The sequence below is a fragment of the Pristis pectinata genome, chromosome 11 (genome assembly GCF_009764475.1).
Source record: "Pristis pectinata isolate sPriPec2 chromosome 11, sPriPec2.1.pri, whole genome shotgun sequence".
Taxonomy (NCBI): Eukaryota; Metazoa; Chordata; class Chondrichthyes; order Rhinopristiformes; family Pristidae; genus Pristis; species Pristis pectinata.
This window is the reverse complement of record NC_067415.1, coordinates 34,698,306-34,716,220: the sequence shown is the minus strand read 5'-3', so window position 1 is coordinate 34,716,220 and position 17,915 is coordinate 34,698,306. Positions and strand designations below refer to the sequence as shown.

At 41.3% G+C, this 17,915-nt stretch overlaps 1 protein-coding gene across 3 annotated transcripts in view; it reads left to right on the top strand.

The window, feature by feature from the left end:
• LOC127576305 (cytoplasmic dynein 2 heavy chain 1) overlaps positions 1–17,915 on the top strand; it is a 380,433-nt gene that overhangs the window by 326,070 nt on the left and 36,448 nt on the right. For all 3 annotated transcript variants that reach the window (XM_052026810.1, XM_052026809.1, XM_052026811.1), the window contains one exon: positions 11,030–11,119. In XM_052026810.1, coding sequence (XP_051882770.1) covers positions 11,030–11,119 — 90 coding nt within the window. The remainder of the gene's footprint in view (positions 1–11,029; positions 11,120–17,915) is intronic.

The following is a 17,915-nucleotide window of genomic DNA, read 5'->3' as shown; positions in this document are numbered from 1 at the left end:
ATTAGGGTCTTATGGTTTTTGTTTTGTTTCTTTCCTTTCTGATATCACTTTCAATTTGTGGCTTAAGAAACATGTTCTACTTTCTGCACTTACAATTTCTGCTGAAAAAATTCATTTGTATTAATCCCTCTGCATGAAATAAGGGAAAGCCATCCCTATCACATACAGTGCATTTATGCTCAAATATTTTAGTGTTTTTCAGAGAAAGTAAGCTGAACTAGTTCATTTACACTTGAAGTTAACAGTACTAGACAAACTAAGAAATGGGATTAATGTAGGATTACTGTGAATGGGTGCTTGATCGTCAGTCCAAACTCGATGGTTTGGAGGGACTGCTTCCGTGCTGTGTGACTCTATGACTCCAAATTGCCTGACTGCAGCCCAGTTCAATAGACAGTAGGGAAACTGGGCTTTATTATCTGCTTGACCTGAAAGTTGCAAATTTCAATTCAAATTGCCTAGTATAAGCCCACCCTCATCATTTGGATACATTTATTGGATCCTGTTTGGATCACTAACCACACATGGTGGCTGGGGCTCTAAAAGCAGGGAACATGAGGAATAATTCAGTAGCAAATCATGAAGACATGCCAACAGAATGCCTGGTCTCATCAAAGTATGGAAATTCAATGATGAAATTTAGGTTGTTGAATTTTATTGGTTTGGATGATGCTACATACAGACCAAGAGCCTTGATTAAAAGCTGGGTGAAAGTGGAGTTTCAAAGATTCACTATTGAAGCAGGCCTTTCAGAGAGATGTTTTTTTCTTCTTACGCTTTCTGGGGCTTTTGGTGAATTTGCTGTTTTGGGTTTATCCAAACCAACATTGTTGTTCAATGGTTGGCTGGCTTTGACATTGCACCCTGCTAAGAGATGAAGGCCAAGAAGACTACAATTTGAAGTCCTGTTGTGAGTATGGGTGAGCACTGAAGTCATAGTTACCTTTTATTTCAATGTTCTAATGAATATTTTAGTAATGGCCTTGCTGGATATCCATCAATGAGGAGGAAGAGATAACCGTAAGGTAAGGCTGACTTGCCAAAGGGAGAAGAGAGCCTGACCCCAAAAATCTTCTAGGATCAATGCTCCAACCTACAACTGTTAAGAAGATTGCATCCAGAGACTAAGATTTTCTAAGTCATTGGTGATAGATATATGTTATGCTCTGCAAGCATAGTTCCAGCCATGCCTATACTGTTTTGCTTGTGGAGTTGAAGATTGCCTTGCATTTCTTAACTTGTGGATCATTCCAGGCAACGTCTGAAAAGGTTTCCTAGTTTGCAACCTGCAACCTTATAAGGGGTGTCATGAATGCTCTACTCTTCACTTGTGCTGGAGAGTGCTATTATAGCCACAGCTATTGGAGTCCTCAGGTTATCTGGGTTGCTCAAAAGTAACAATGCAAAAGTCTCCAGAGGGTCTTGCTCTTCATCCTCTGTTGCATGCTCTAATCTGAGCCCTTGCTCAGGGTGCAGGAGAAGAAGAGGAGAAAAGTGGCAGGTGGGAAAGAAAGCAACTCTCTCTGGGCAAGCTATCAGGGAGTGACTTTTGGTCCTGCAATTCTCTTGGGCACCCCACTTCACTGTTCAGGGCAGAAGAAGGGAGGTTGTTCATGCCACCATTAGGACTTGGTCAAGTTACCATTGAGCCACCTGTACTTGACAAATGACAGGACAAGTCAAATTTAGTCAATTATCAAACTATAACTCTACCCTTGTATCATCAGTAGAGTGAACGAAGGTGTCTATTAAGTACCACTTACTAATAACCTGCTCACCAGTGCTCAGTTTGGAATTTTCCAAAGCTGTGCGGTGCCATATCTCATCACAGAATTTGTCCAAACATGGACAAAAGAACTTTATTTGTGAGATGAAGTGACAGTGACTGACCTTGATGACATTTACCCAAGTGTGGATCAATAAGCTTTGGCAAAACTGAGGTCAGTGGGAGTCAAGATGAAAATTCTTCACTGACTGAGTTATATCTTGCATTGAGAAATATGGTTGTGGTTTTTGAAGCCCTATCATGTTAACCCCAGGATGTCACTGCAACTATCCTTTAGTTCATTGCCCTAGGCTCAATTATCTTCAGCTGTATCACCACTGGCCTTTTTCTTCCATAAGGTTGAAAGTGGATTTGTTCACTAATGATTGCACAGTGTTCAATTCTGTTCATAACTCTTCAGAAAATGAACTAGCCCAAGCCTGCATGCTGTAAGGACAACAGCTTGATATGGGCTGATAAGTGACAGATAATATTCATTCCACTCAAGTGGCAGACGATGAAAATATTGAACAAGAGACAGTCTATAAAAATAAAAAAAATCCTGCAGATGCTGGAAATCTAATAAAATGCAGAAAATGCTGGGAATACGCAATAGGTCAGGTAGCAGCTGTTTAAAGAGATACGTTTCAGGTTGGAAACCCTTCATCAGGACTAGGAAGTTAGTATGGTTAAGACAAAGGGAATATCTCTGATAGGGTGATGTTAGGATGCTCTTGAGATGAGCTGTAAATGAAGTGCTCTGGTTGATATGAGTTAATGGGGTCATTTAGGGAGGGAGAACATGGTACTTTGTTCATAAAAGCTATGAATGAGGGCAGATAGAGAGTGAGAACACAGACATGGGAATTGAAGAGTTCCAAAATGCTGGGATACAGGACATAACCAGCAGGTCAGGCTGTGCTATTGGGGAGAGAAAACTGAGCCAATATCACAGTTGAATGACCTGACCCATTCTGATACAGACAGGGAAGTGAAAGGGAGGAGAGCGGAGGGAAAGATCTCTTTTCAGCATATCAAAGGGACTGTTCCCTTCCCTAATGTCTGTCTGCTCTTCTGTCTCCACTGACCACACGCATTTTTATGCACTTTCTCATGCAACCGCAGCAGATACGAGTCCTTTCACTTTCTTTTCCCACCTTCCAGCAACGCAAGCAGTTCTTTCAGGTGCAACATTCATTCACCTGGAACTTCTTCCAAGTTAGTATGTTGCATTCAGTCTTCACAGTGTGGTCTCCTTTACGTTGAAGAAACCAAGTGCAGATTGGATGAGCACTTTGCAGAACACCTCTATTCAGTCTGCAGGGGCAATCCTGAACTTCCTGTTGCCTGCCACTTTAATTCTCCATCCTATTGCCACTCAGATCAATCTGTCTTTGGCCTTTTGCACTGTTTAAACAAGTCCCAAGGCAGGCTTGAGGAACAACATCTCATCTTCCATCTGTTCCAGCTGGGCACACTTCAGCCTTCTGGACTTGATACTGAATTCTACAACTTCAGGTAACTTGCTTTCTTTATGTCATAATGGGCCAGGTCATCCATCTAAGATATTGGCTCAATTCTTCCTTCTTCATCCACACAGCCTGACCTGCTGTGCATGTCCTGCAACCGTGCGTCTTGTAACTTTACATTCCTTTGCCCGTGTTCTCATTCTCTGTCCTCTAGAACAACTGATTCAAAAAACAATATCCCTGTGTTGAACCAGTCCCCTTAACAATAATATTAGAGTTCCTTGAACACAAGCACATAAACGTGACTCCTTTTCACCTTCAATCCCAAATAGCAATTAATCCTGACCTCCCAGCTATGATCAACACCCATGACTTATAACCGATAAAGACAAATGCAAATCCTTAAAGTAAGATAGTTCCTAGTTCATCATCTCAGGACCTACTTCTGTAGGAAAGCCAGAACCAAATAATTCAATGTATCAAATGTCTTTATATATTAAATCAAGAGCAAAAACATTCATTTACTAATCACACTTCAACAATGCCTTGGTGATTGTCATACATATGCTTATGCCTGCACTCCTGCTGCTCCTATTGATACAACCAAACCAGACCTCTTACTCTCTTGGAGTGGAGGAAGTTGGACTTGGCTTTGAAAATCTCTTGCAAAAATCAGGTACTAGTGGCACCCTGCCATCTGCACAGTTCCATTTCATTACAACTTTTTATGAGCTAATGAATTTCCACCTGACAATGGAAAAGTAAAGAATTAATGGAGATTGTACATCTGCCAGTGTTTTGCACAGTTACTAAAGTATCTTTGTGCTTCTCTTTGTTAACAATAGCCTTTACAGTTCAGCTGTTTTTTTAGCTTGAAGAGCATTGTGGACCACTTTGACACAGACTCTTCACAATTGAACCAATGTCAGCTCATACTCTCTTATGAATTGTAAACCACCAAATAAGCAGATCTCAAACAGGACCCATCTTCTTGTCAGCATTTAATTTGGTGCATATTCATATATTCCATGATGGTGCACCCTCAGAAGGAATAATGTCATCTGCAGAATCATTCTCATGTATCACCAATGGATCTGTACATGAAAGCCCTAAAAGACAAAAATATAGGGATGTAAATTGATTCTGGCAAATGAACAAAGTTGACCGAGTTACTGTACTCATTATCCTCTTCATATAGTCATTAATTTAATAAAGCCAGTGCCTGTATCAGAAATGTTTTCCATATTGCTACTAGACATTTCAGTGTTTCCAGTATGCCCCTCTCCTATTGGGAAGGATGCAGATGTACAATTTATATTTCCATGATAGACTTCTTCATAAAAGCTGCATATGTTGCATCATTTCCACTCCTCTCCCTTCTTTTCTGCTGATTTTGCACTTTCTTTGGCAAGGAATGATTTTAAAAAAAGATCTGTCAGAGAATGAATGTCACATATTCACCCAGTGGATGGGACTGGAAGTCAGACAGAAGAATTGCATTGCATTTGTTTGGATGGATAAATAGGGAAGTGAGGAAGTACATAGAAATTGAAGAATGGGTAGTTCAGAAAATCAAGTGAGTGTGAGGAGCATTGTGAAGTACAACAAGACAAGTTGGAGCATGGGGGTATGGTATTTAGGAGTGGGAATATGTTGATTCCACCTTGAGGGTATTGTGAACCAGTAAATGTACCCACTTTTCTCCTCTCTATTTAGTTGATTATTAAACTATGTCTGGCACCACATTCAAGACGACACAGTGGCTCAGCTAGTAGAGCCGCAGCTTCACAGCACCAGAGACCCAGGTTCAGTCCTGATCTCAGATGCTGTTTGTGTGGAGTTTGCATGTTCTCTCTGTGACTGCATAGGGGTGCTCAAGTTTCCTCCCACATCCCAAAGACATGTGGATAGGTAGGTTAATTGACCACTGTAAATTCCCTGTGTGTGTAAGTGAGTGGTAGAATCTGGGGGGGAAGTCTCTGGGAATGTGAGATTAATGTAGGATTACTGTAAATAGGTGGTTGATGTTCCATGTGGACTTGGTGGGTTGAATGGCCTGTTTCTGTACTGTATCTCTCTATACTCTATGACTATGACTCTAAGGCCAGGGCACAATGTTTCTGCTGCTCATTTCTTAAAGCTGCCACCTGTCATTTCTTCTTGGCGACAGTAGCAACTTTATTACTCCATTAAGGTGAAAGTGCTTTCTTGTCTTGATTGCAGTTTGTATCAGTTTAAGGGAGCATGATTGAAACAGAGTGCTGATCTTGTTCTTTGTGAATCTATTTTAACAGCTCCTGTTTCCTCCAAATTCCGTTTCTGCATTGGCTCTCTAAACAATAGATATCAGATCATGCTGTGCATCTTTTCTCTTCATAGCATGAGCCAAATGTAGCCTGAAAGAGAAATGTAATGCTTTGGTCAAGTTGAAAGTGGAAAATCTGATCAATTGACTTTATTTGGGGTGTGTCACACCCAGTGTCCACCAACTCAGCTTGGAATCAACTTTGCAATAGTATGGGGAACTTGATATCGGTGAAGAAAATATTCTAAGTTGCAATAAGCTATTTAAATAATATCTTAATAAGCCATCAACCATCAGAGTTTTATTAAGGAACAGCACTAGTTTATCCTTACTGATGAGTGGAACATTTCATACTGTTATCAAACTTTATATACTACATGTAAAGCAACATTTATTGCTTTGTCTTGAATTAGACAAAGAATTTCCCATGTCTATTTTTATGATATTTATATAGCATTACCATCCATGTAGTCATTACTATGAAGCACAACTAATATCTTGTATGTAAGTTAGGCTGTCAGTGGAATGGCTCTCATTTTTAGTGATAGAGCAAATTTCCTTTTTTTATTGAACTTACTTTTATTGAAACCCTCAGACCACAATCCCAAATCTAGATTCCATAGTAAAAGCTATATATTCAAGTAGAGGTGTTTTTTGTTTCTTGCCCAATACAGCCAGTGATTAATTAGTTTACTTAAATGCCAGAAAATGTCTTTTGAAGTTGTCATTGTAATTGAGTTTCAATATCTGCAATTAAGGGCTAGATTCTGATGTCAAAAACAATTGTTAACTAAAATTGTTGCCACTGTACTAACAAATTGCTCAAAATATCATTTACTTAGCAAGTTTTCATTTCGGTGTAAATGACAAAATAGCATTGCATCTTTTGGAAAAGTCAAAGTAGTGCAGTGGCCTATTCTGAAATATTTATTAGCTGTTAATTTTTAATCATGGTATGTACTCAGGAGGAAAGTGCACATTTTCAATCTGTGAAAATCAGTTAAATATATTTCATATATTTCACTTTTCATACTGCATAGAAAGAAGCCATTTAGCCCATTAAATCTACAGTTTCTCAGAACAATCCCATTGACCAATTCACTTCCCTGTAATCTATTACCTCACACACATCCATTGATATCCCATGATTCTCCCCACAACTGCCTACACAGGGGTAGCTTTGGGATATGGGAGGAAACCAGAGCACTGAGGGTAAACCCACACAGTCATGGGGAGAACATACAAACTCCACACAGCACTTGAGGTAAAAATCGAACCTGAGTTTATAATCAAACCTGAACCTTTCAGGATGGATATCTCTAACTCTGTAAAGCTATCAGGGATGCCAAGAGAGCAGACTAGAGCAAGCTAGAGGCTCAGTTCAAGTAGGTGGATGCCAGGTGACTGTGGCAAGGCCTGAGTACCAACACGGGCTATAAGTCAAAATCGGGGGCAACCTTTGGTAACGATGCATCTCTACTGGATGAGCTCAATGCCTTCTATGCCCATTTTGAGCCAGCAAGCAAAGTTCCACCAAGGCACATCTCCCATCCCTCGCTGGCTCTGTCCCCTACATCTCAGCAGCAGAAGTCAGATCTGCTTTCTCGAAGGTAAACTGTCGGAATGCAGCCGGACCTGATGAGTCCCTGGACCGGTTCTGAAACTGTGCACCAATCAACTGGCCACTGTCTTTGCTGATATCTTTAACCTCTCACTTCAACAGTCTACTGTCCCCATCTGCTTCAGGGAAACCTCCATCATTTCAGTTCCCAAGAGAAATAAAGTGTCCTGTCTCAATGACTACCAACCAGTAGTTCTAACATCGACTATAATGAAGTGCTTTGAGAGACTGATAACAGCCCATATCAGCTCCAGCCTTCCAGACAATCTCGACCTCCTGCAATTTGCATACTAGAAAAATAGGTCTACGAGGACGTCATCTCCCTTGCATTACGTTCAGTTCTAGATCACCTTGACAATAAGAATACATATGTCAGGATGCTATTCATTGATTACAACTCAGCCTTCAACACCATAATACCAAATAAGCTCATCTCTAAACTCTTTGACCTTGGCCTTGAGGCCCCCATCTGCAACTGGTTTAGACTTCCTGACTGGCAAACCTCAATCATAACATTTCATCCACTCTGACCCTCAACGCTGGTGCTGCCCAGGGTTGCGTGCATACTCTACTCCCTGTATACCCATGATTGTGTGGCCAGATACAGCGCCAACTCAATCTTTAAGTTCGCTGATGATACCACTGTTATAGGCTGAATCAACAACAATGATGAGACAGAGTACAGGATAGAGATTGTGAATGCTGTATCATGGTGTCAGAATAACAACCTAGCCCTTAACGTCAGCAAGACAAAAAGCCTGGTTGTTGATCTAAGGAAATGGTGGGAGGGAACACAACCCTGTCCTCATCAACAGAGCTGCTGTAGAGATGGTCGACAGCTTCAAGTTCCTTGGCATCCATTATCACCAGCAACTTCACCTGGTCCCTCCACCCTGATGCAGTGATCAAGAAAGCACATCAACACCATAATAGGCTGTATCTCAAACAACGATGAGTCGGGGTACAGGAAGGAGATAGAGAGCTTAGTGGCATGGTCTCATGACAACAACCTTTCCCTTAATGTCAACAAAACAAAAGAGCTGGTCATTGATTTCAGGAAAGGGGGCGGTGTACATGCATCTGTCTACATCAACGGTGCCGAGGTCGAGAGGGTTGACAGCTTCAAGTTCCTGGGAGTGAACATCACCAATAGCCTGTCCTGGTCAAATCACATAGATGCTACGGCCAAGAAAGCTCACCAGTGCCTCTACTTCCTCAGGAAGCTAAAGAAATTTGGTATGTCCCCTTTGACATTCACCTTTACCGATGCACCATAGAAAGCATCCTATCTGGATGCATAACAGCTTGGTACAGCAACTGCACTGCCCAGGACCGCAAGAAATTGCAGAGAGGTGTGGACACAGCCCAGCGCATCACGGAAACCAGCCTCCCCTCCTTGGACTCTGTCTTTACCTCTCCATGCCTTGGTGAAGCAGCCAGCATAATCAAAGACCCCACCCACCCAGGTCATTCTCTCTTCTCTCCTCTTCCATCAGGTAGAAGAAGCAGGAGCCTGAGGGCACATACCACCAGGCTTAAGGACAGCTTCTATCCCACTGTGATAAGACTATTGAACGGTTCCCTTATCGATGAGATGGACTGCAACCTCACAATCTACCTTGTTGTGACCTTGCACCTTATTGTCTACCTGCACTGCACTTTCTCTGTAGCTGTGACGTTTTACTCTGTATTCTGTTATTGTTTTTACCCTGTACTACCTCAATGCACTGTGTAATGAATTGATCTGTACAAACTGTATGCAAGACAAGTTTTTCACTGTACCTCAGTACAAGTGACAATAATAAACCAATATTAATTTGGACATTGTTGGCACTCTGGGGCAAATAACATGGCATTACTGTGGCTGCAGTGCAGACTAGCTGGGTCTGAAGGGACTCTTTCTGTGCCATATGACAATGGCTCTCAGCATTTATTCTCTATCCCTGAATTCAGAGAGAGAATTCTGTTTCCTGTATACTTTGTATTCTGTTATTGTTTTTACCTGTACTACCCCAATGCACTCTGCACTAACTCAGTGTAACTGCACTGTGTAATAAATTGACCTGTACGATCGGTATGCAAGACAAGTTTTTCACTGTACCTCGGTACAAGTGACAATAATAAACCAATAGCAATACCAATATGTACTTTCTTAGGTGTCTGAGAACATTCAGCTTGTCCACGAGAAATTCTCTCAAACTTGTACAGTGCTGTAGAAAGTATCCTGATGGGTTGCATCTCAGCTTAGTATGGCAAGTGCTCTGCTCTGGACCAATAGAATCTGCAGAGAGTGGTGGACACTTCCCAGTCCATCACAGGCTTGTCACTTCTTTCCATCCAGTCCATCTTCACAGTGCGTTGCTTCAGGAAGGCTAATAGTATTGTCAAGGCTGCCTGCCACCCTGGCCATTCCCTTTTCTCTATTCTACCTTCTGGGAGAAGATACAGGAGCTTGAAAGCCCAGACAGCTAGCAGTGGGGAGAACAGCTTCTTCCCCACTGTTATCAGACTTCTGAACCAATCATCTCTTTCACATCCCCTTCCCGGTGGTGCTGCCACATTCTCAGACTCTTAATTCTACCTCTCTTGGTTATTCAATTATTGTCACTTTAGCATTTCTTTTTGCACCACTTCAGAATGCACTACAATCTTTGCACCATTCTGTGGTTTTGCGCTCGTCACTATTTATTGTTGTATTTATTATTACCAAGTATACTGTTTACTCACATGTGCAAGGAATTTCATTGCACCCCGGTATATATGACAATAAACGAATCTGATCTAATTTGGAGCTGCAATACCTGCAATGGCACGGTGCTGCCCTATGAAATATGTAAAAGCTTCTCAAATTTAAATTATGAAGATTTTTTTTCATTACAGTAAGTTGAGAAATAAATGATAAAACATGTTTTTTCTCTTAATATGTCTGAAACATTTTGTAAAGAATCTGCAGTCTTTAAAGCAGTCTTTAAAATCTTTTTACCTGTCACATATCTTAAATATTACACTACTATTTTGTAAAATTACAATATAGCCTAGTGTAATGAACAGAAGCATCTAATATGGTATTGTAATAATGCCTCAGATTTCTTTGTGTCTCTCAGATATTGGTCCCATGTGTGGTACCAAATAATGTTTCATATTAATTGATATAAGATAAACAAGTTCCTGTAGCTAACGTTAATCACCTACAGGTCTTAATAAACATTCAAAGAAATTAAAGAAGATATAGCAGAGCAAGGACAGGAGGAAGGATAAATTTAATACTCAAACAGGTCATCGTGACAAGAATAAAATGTTTTGTTTTGTTGGAGTGAAATTGATGTTTGTTGAAAGCTTGTAATGGGCTTTAATAAATCATTTGCCCATTTTACATTTTCATTAAAGTCAGTGGAAAAGAAAATAAGATTTGGTGAGAGGGAGTCTAGAATAAAAAAGTTAGTGTTAGTAATAGTGTCTGTGAAAGTCATGGAATGTCTCCATAATCTATCAAATTGAAATCTATCAAATTGAAATCTATCATCCTTACCTGTTGTGGCCTTTATGTTATCGGGGACCAACAGCGATATGGTTGTTTTTCAACTGCACTGCGAAATGGTTTAGCAAGTTGCTCAGTATAAGCACCGTAGTGGAATGGCAATGAGTGCCAGCATTGCCTGCATTTTATGAACAAAAAAAGGGGGCTGCCAATTTGTAATTGGCCATTTTGGACTAAAGACCAATTCACTCATTATCTCAGCTTATGATTTTTTAGTTTAGTTTCAATAGGCTTTCGAGAACCAGGTTGGGGAACTGCCATACATGGAATAAATATTTCAGCTTTATCATGTAGAGGTTTGTATTCTAACTTTTAAATTTTATCTGTACAGTGTCCTTTGAGCTGGCAGAACAAGTGGGGAGGACCTGAAGACCCCATGCAGTACCTCCGAGGATTGGTAGCTCGTGCTCTTGCAATACAGGTAAATATGGATGCTAAGAGCAAACAAAAAGCTTTGAAGCATTTATTGGAAACAGATGGGCATATATTATAAATATTGATAGCTGATTCATGCACATCAAATGAACAGAATGTGTAGCCTCCGAGGAGTAAACACATTGCATTTTTCCTTCAGTTTTGGCTTACATTCTTTGTGCTAATCATTAAAAAATCATTACTTTCAAATTAGTTCACAGGTTTAATGAAGAGTTGCCATAATTTTTCTTCACCTCATTAGACTCTGGTTTACACTGTTACAAGGCACATGGTTACATGTTCAAAAGTTGAGTTTAGAAAGCTTCTGAAAAATATATGTGTGTTTCTTTTTACCTCCAAAACAGAAGTGTGCATTTTGGGTCATTTTTGAACTACAGGAAACTAAAGCCAAAATGAGGAGTTCAGATGGTGCCACAAAATTGAGCAGTTTATCCTGTGTGACTGTCACAATACACAAGGATAAAGTTGAACAGTTTCCCCTCTGACTCTTGACTTTTCTCTCGGTTCAGTTTGTTAAGTATTACCTCCCTTTTTACTTCAGTCACCCATACCGTCACCCAGAATTTTCTACTCTTCCAAATCTGTCCTAATGTGGGTCCTTCCAATTGCAGCCCACCGTAGACAGTAACACCTTGAGGTGTTGAATTCCAGTTTCTACTTCCTTAAACCCTTCTCAACCTTTAAAGCCAATCTCATTGACCCCGTTTTTTGCCCTCCTTCCCATGATTCAGCATCCATTTTCGTCTGACTAGATGTCTGTGAAGGGGCTTGGATGATTTTAATTATTAACGGTGCTACATTTCCCTTCTCCCCTTTGTTTTCTCTCATTCCTATGGCCCCCTCACCCCTTCTTTCTCCTCCCCTGCCCTCATGACCTGCCCATCTAATCTCCAGATCTCCAGCTCCTTCCCTTTATTCCGTGGTCTACTGCCCTCTCCTACTGGATTCCTTCAGCCCTTTGCCTCTTCTACCTATCACCTCCCAGCTTCTTACATCACTCCCTTTCATTGCCCCTTCCTCCTCTCACCTGGACTCACCTATCACTTGCCAGCCTGTGCTCCTACCCCACCCCTCCCCCCTGCCTGACCTCCTTACTCTGGCTTCTGCCCTCTTCCTTTCCAGTTCTGATGAAGGGTCTCAACCCGAAACGTCAACTGTTTATTTCCCTCTGTAGATGGTGCTTGACCTGCTGAGCTCCTCCTGCATTTTGTGTGTGTTACATTTTGTTGTAACAGAACTACTCTATTGCAATCATTTTAAACAAAAGATGCAAAACTTCTTTCTTCTGAATTTCCTCTCCAGCCTATGAACTGAATTTCTACAATTCTTGTCTTACGATGCCCCTGTAATAATCCTCCCAAAACAATAATTTTATCAAATATTTCTGAAAAGCATCTTCTTAAACAGCTTCTTGGCATTGAGGATGACTTGCATCCACTCTGGTTTTGTGGGATCTGAAGTAGCTGATGAAGCCAGTATGGGATCAGGAGACCCTTCCACAGTGGAACAGGAGGTGTCTGATAGGTTTGCCGTTCTTTCTGTGATCCCAATGCATGGATGAGGTTCTCTATACTGAATGCTTTTCTCCACTTTGAGAAGTCATGGGCCAGAGGGAGGCACAGTGGCTCAGCAGTTAATGTCTCTGTCTCACACCCCCCCAAGGACCTGGTTTCAATATTGACCTCAGTTGCTGTCTTTGAGGAGGGAGTTCATTCTCTGTGTGTTTTTCTATATGCTCTGGTTTCCTACCACACACCAAAGACGTGCTGCTAGGTTAATTAAATGCTGTAAATTAATGGCAGAAAGAATCAGCTGGGTGCTGATGAATGTGTGTGACAGAGACTAAGTTGCAGATGTACAGGGAAGTTAGGAGAAGGTGAAGGTTGATAGAGACCCTTCGTCTTGCAGATGCTGAGTGCCGATCTCATAAGCTTCAGTGAATGGTTCAGTGATGGCTTGGAGCTCATCCTCTGAGCATGCGCATGTGTAGCCATGGTCTGCATACTGTAGCTCAACTACTGAAGTTCCCGTGACCTTGATCCTAGAGTGCAGTTGCTTAGGTTGAATAATTTGCCATTAGTTATAAAGATTAGCTCCATTCCCACAGGACATTTGTTGGATATGAGATGCAACGTTGTGGCAAGAAGGATTAAAAAAAAAATGTAGGAACTGTAATGCTGCCTTGTTTAATGCTGATCTTACCTGAGATTGGCTCTGTTGTAGACCCATTGGTTAGCCCCATCACTTGTCAATGAAAACCATACATTTATACCATTTATCATATCTATTTCATTGGCCACTTACTGAGTAAAGTTTATGAAGTTTGTTAAGTATGATGGCCTAGAAATTCCACTACATAATTCTGATAAAGTAATGGCTTACAAAGTTGGAAAGTGTGTCAAAGTTCTGTGCATGTTCAATACACTGGTTCCAGGGTTAATGTGTTTGTCTAATGGGGAGAGATTGAATAGGACGCAATGGTAGTGTAGCGGTTAGCATAACACTATTACAGCGCCAGTGATCAGGGTTCAATCTGCACGGCCGTCTGTAAGGAATTTATAGGTTCTCCCCATGACTGCATGGGCTTCCTCTGGGTGCTCCGGGTTCCTCCCACATTCCAAAGCTGTACAGGTTAGTTGGTTAACATGGGTGTAATTGGGTGGCATAGGCTTGTTGGGCCGGAAGGGCCTGTTACTGTGCTGTATAAATAAAAAGAAAGTTTAAAAGATTAGGTGTGTAATTTCCAAAATACAGAAGAAAGAAATATTGTTGAAACTCTGAACATTCTTACATGGCTTGACAGGCTGGATGCAGGGAAGATGTTTCCTCTGTTTGAAGAGTCCAAAGTCAGCAGTCCCAGTCTAAGAATAAGAGATAGGGCATTTTAAACTGTGAGAAGCAATTTCTTCTCACAGTGATGAATTGTTTGAATTATCTGCCCCTGAAAACTGGATGTTCATTAATTGAGTTCATTCAAAACAGAGATCTATAGATTTCTAGATAATAAGGGAATGAATGGATATGGGGATGGTACAGAAAGGAGATCAGCTATGATCGTGATAAATGATGATGCAGGCTCTAAGGGCCAAATTGCCTATTCCTGTTCCTATTTCTTATGTTCTTACTGGTTATCTTTTTACCATTTGCTAACAGAGTATGCTCATTCTTGTGCAAAACTTTCATATTTGCTTGTGCTGCTTTTTTGGCATCAGACCAGCCCAATGTTGCAAACCATTGTGCAGTGCCCAAACTTTTTCATCAGCAAGACCTTCAACTACATTGATCTGAAAATGACAGCTGCTATTCATTCACAAAAGAACCAGCATTACCTAATGCAGAAAGCTCAGAAATATTTCAAGTGTCAGTCATTCTAAACCTGAATTCATAGTGAAATTACTGGCCACCGCTCTACACACTCTGTATACTGTATAATGATCCTTCTTCACATCTTCAAAAAATTTGCAGCAGTCAAAACTGCCTTCCAATGCCCATTTGTCTAGACCTTAAAGCTCTTCATGAATGTCATGGACATACCAAAGATGTCTCCCAGGCACTGCAGGCTTCCACAGGAATCATTTTGCAGCAAACTTACAACAGTGCACATGTAATATGGGAGAGTTACAAACAAGGGGACATAGACACAAAATCAAGGCCTAGTCATTTAAAACTGAGGTGCGTGGAAACTTCTCTCAGAAGGTAGGGAATCTCTGGAATTCTCTGCCCCCTAGGGTGGTGAAGGCCAGATCATCAGATATATTTTAGATGGAGATGGATAAATATTTGAAAGATCAAGGATTTGAGAGTTATGGGAAATTGACACACAAGAGGAGTTGAAGCCCACATGGATCAACCATGATCATATTGAATGGCAGGACAGGCTTGAAGGGCTTGGTGGCCTACTCCTGCTCCTGTTTTCTCTTGTGTTCTTGTGTTATTCAACCAGGCTTCACAGAGAGACGTGCTCTTATCTACACTTCTAAGAAAAGCAAAGCCTGCACAGGCTACTCTTCCACAAAACTGTCTTCACTCACATCTTGTAAAATTTCAAGCGCAAGTTCACATACGTGCTGTCAAGTCAAAGTCAAGATCATCTTTACTCTCAGCTTCCTAAACTCAGGATCATTCCAAACCATTTCTGCTTACAGATGTCATATCACTATTGGAATGGGCAGATTATTGATATTCTCTGCACCAACAAACAAGTCTTCACCTTCTCCATCAACCCACAGGACCAGGCCAACTGGCCATAGGCTTTGGCTGCCATTATACCTTGCTTCAAGTACAGCCATACACTCGTGTGGCCATTGCAGCTCCTATTTACAACTCTCAAATACTAATTGACAGGAGAAATGTACATACTCTCCAGGTCCAATTAGTCAATTTAAGGTGCGCTGACAGCTCGCATGTTTAACTCATTCTTTGCTGGTCACAGTTGCTTCTCATCTTTCAGGGACTACACTACCCCATAGGATGGCTTTTGGGGTGGGGCAGGCAGTGGGGTAGGGCTCTTCCCTGCTCATTGTGTTCCAGCCATACCACCTGAGCTAATTACAGCCATGCCACAAATGAACTGCTGAATATGTGATTTTGCTGTCTGTATCACTCTGGCAATGCTCTGCCTCAGAATGCTATGCTTTGCATAATTTGGTCATCTGATGAACTCGGCCATTATCCACCAAGACCCACAAAAGGGAAGACCAGCAGACAAGACACCAAGACCACCAGAGTGAAAACAAAAGCCAGGATGTACAGATGAAGCTTTTGCAAGAGGAAAACAATACAAGTGAGGTGCCACATAATATTTGCTGTTCCAAACACTCATTCTTTAAAAACTCACCCAGTTGCAGTTTCATTTAATCACTACAGTATCTTATGAATAGTCTTCAATCAGTGTGATGCCATCAATTACTGGCATCTTACACAGCAGCTATGCTATAGGTATAAACTGGAGCTAAAAGCTGTAGATCTGGAAAAACAAAAACAGTAAGTGCTGGAAGCACTCAGCAATTAGGCAGCATCAATGGAGAAAGAAGCAGAGGTGACTTTTGGGGGTCAAGGTACTTTCATCAGAACTGGAAAAAATGAGAAAAATAAGCTTGTTTCAAGTTGTATTGAGGGTGATGTATAGAGAACGGAGGGGATACAGGGACACAAATAGTTGTTCCAGGTGAAGCAGCAACTCATTTTTCACTTCCAATTTTGCATATTGCACACCCTTATCTCCTTTGCATTAAGTAACCACTTTGCAGAACATTTCTACTCAGAGCTCAAGGGTGTCTCTGAGCTGGCATTTGTTTTAACTTTGCTTTAATTCTCCATCCCAATCCCACTCTGACCACTCAGTCTTCATCCTCCTACACTGCTCCACCCAATATAAGCTTGAGGGTGGCAGCTACTGCATGAATTAATCTCAAACGTTGAATGCTTTCATTGCCAGCAGTTCTTCCCATTGACATATCTCATAGGTGCTCATCAAATGTCCCACTTAAAACCAAGTTCACTGATGAATACTTAGAAGCATAACAATACAAAGTACTAGGGCACTTAATAATCTCTTGATTCAATGGAATACCCAGGCAGCAGCTGCAATTGTAATCATTTCACTTGATTGAAACATACACTCAAGTCTAGGCCTCATGGTTTCTTTTGAATTGCAACAAAATCTCTAACAATGCAGCCTATTCTATTCAATTACAGACCTAACATCATAGTTTGACCACCACACTCAGGTCCTAATTCTCCCGCAAAGCCTTTGCCAAAGCAACAATGCTTCAAATAGATTATTTATCTCTACCGTCTGTCATTCTTCAAACCACAATGGCTATTCAATGATAGTTCTCAAATATGGCATGATCTTCTGATATTTGACATGCCTCAATGTTAATCTGACTTGAGGTCATCCTCACGTTTCCAACCACATCTCAAATCAGCGCCTAGATGCTCTCCCTATGGGATTGTTCCTATCCTAGCTACATTCTGTATTAGTTTGCATTTTCCGAAGAGACCCTGCCTTTACAGTAAGTCACCATCATAAGCCTTCAAACCATCTATTTTTGCTAAGGTAAAAGCATCATGGTGTGAGAAAGCCCAACAATATTAGGCCACTGTTGACAACATTAATTGCTCTTCGAGGCCAGAGGCCAGACTCCAGGTGGTGACTTGTGTGACTTTATGTGTCCTCATGATATGAAGGATGAGCCCTGGTACTGGTACTCACACAGCTAGGTTTAATATCATTTCCTTTGAATCCAGGAGTATACAAGCATCATGCAAGAGAAGGACATTTTATTCTTGTTCTGTCAGAGTGTCCACAATGGGCTCATGCCTTTGGGATAGCTCAGGCTGTGAAGTACCAACTGGTGTGTCTGGGAAAGTAGGTTTGAGTGCACCCTCAAGGACAGCCAGTAGCTGCAGCTGAGATCTTCACAAACATATATACATAAGTCTCAATTCTGGAACAGCCAACTTCACCCCACTAGTACCAGGCAGACAACAGTTTGAGCATCTGAGGTTGCCCTGATTGCACATTGATTATCATTACCCACAGAATGTGCCAACACTGGCAGCTAGAAATATGGCTTTTTCCTCCCAGATAGCAGTACCAGTATTCTGCAGAGCAATAGCTGTCCTATTGCTAGTTCAGGGTTACCAGAGCTCTGGAGAACTGCAACTGTCTCTCAGCCCTGTGTTTCCTTGGGATTGCTATTATCTAGCATAGAGAAATGAATCACTTCTCAGGTAGAAAAAAGGTTTTCCTGGCTTTGCACCAGCTCCGAAGGGAA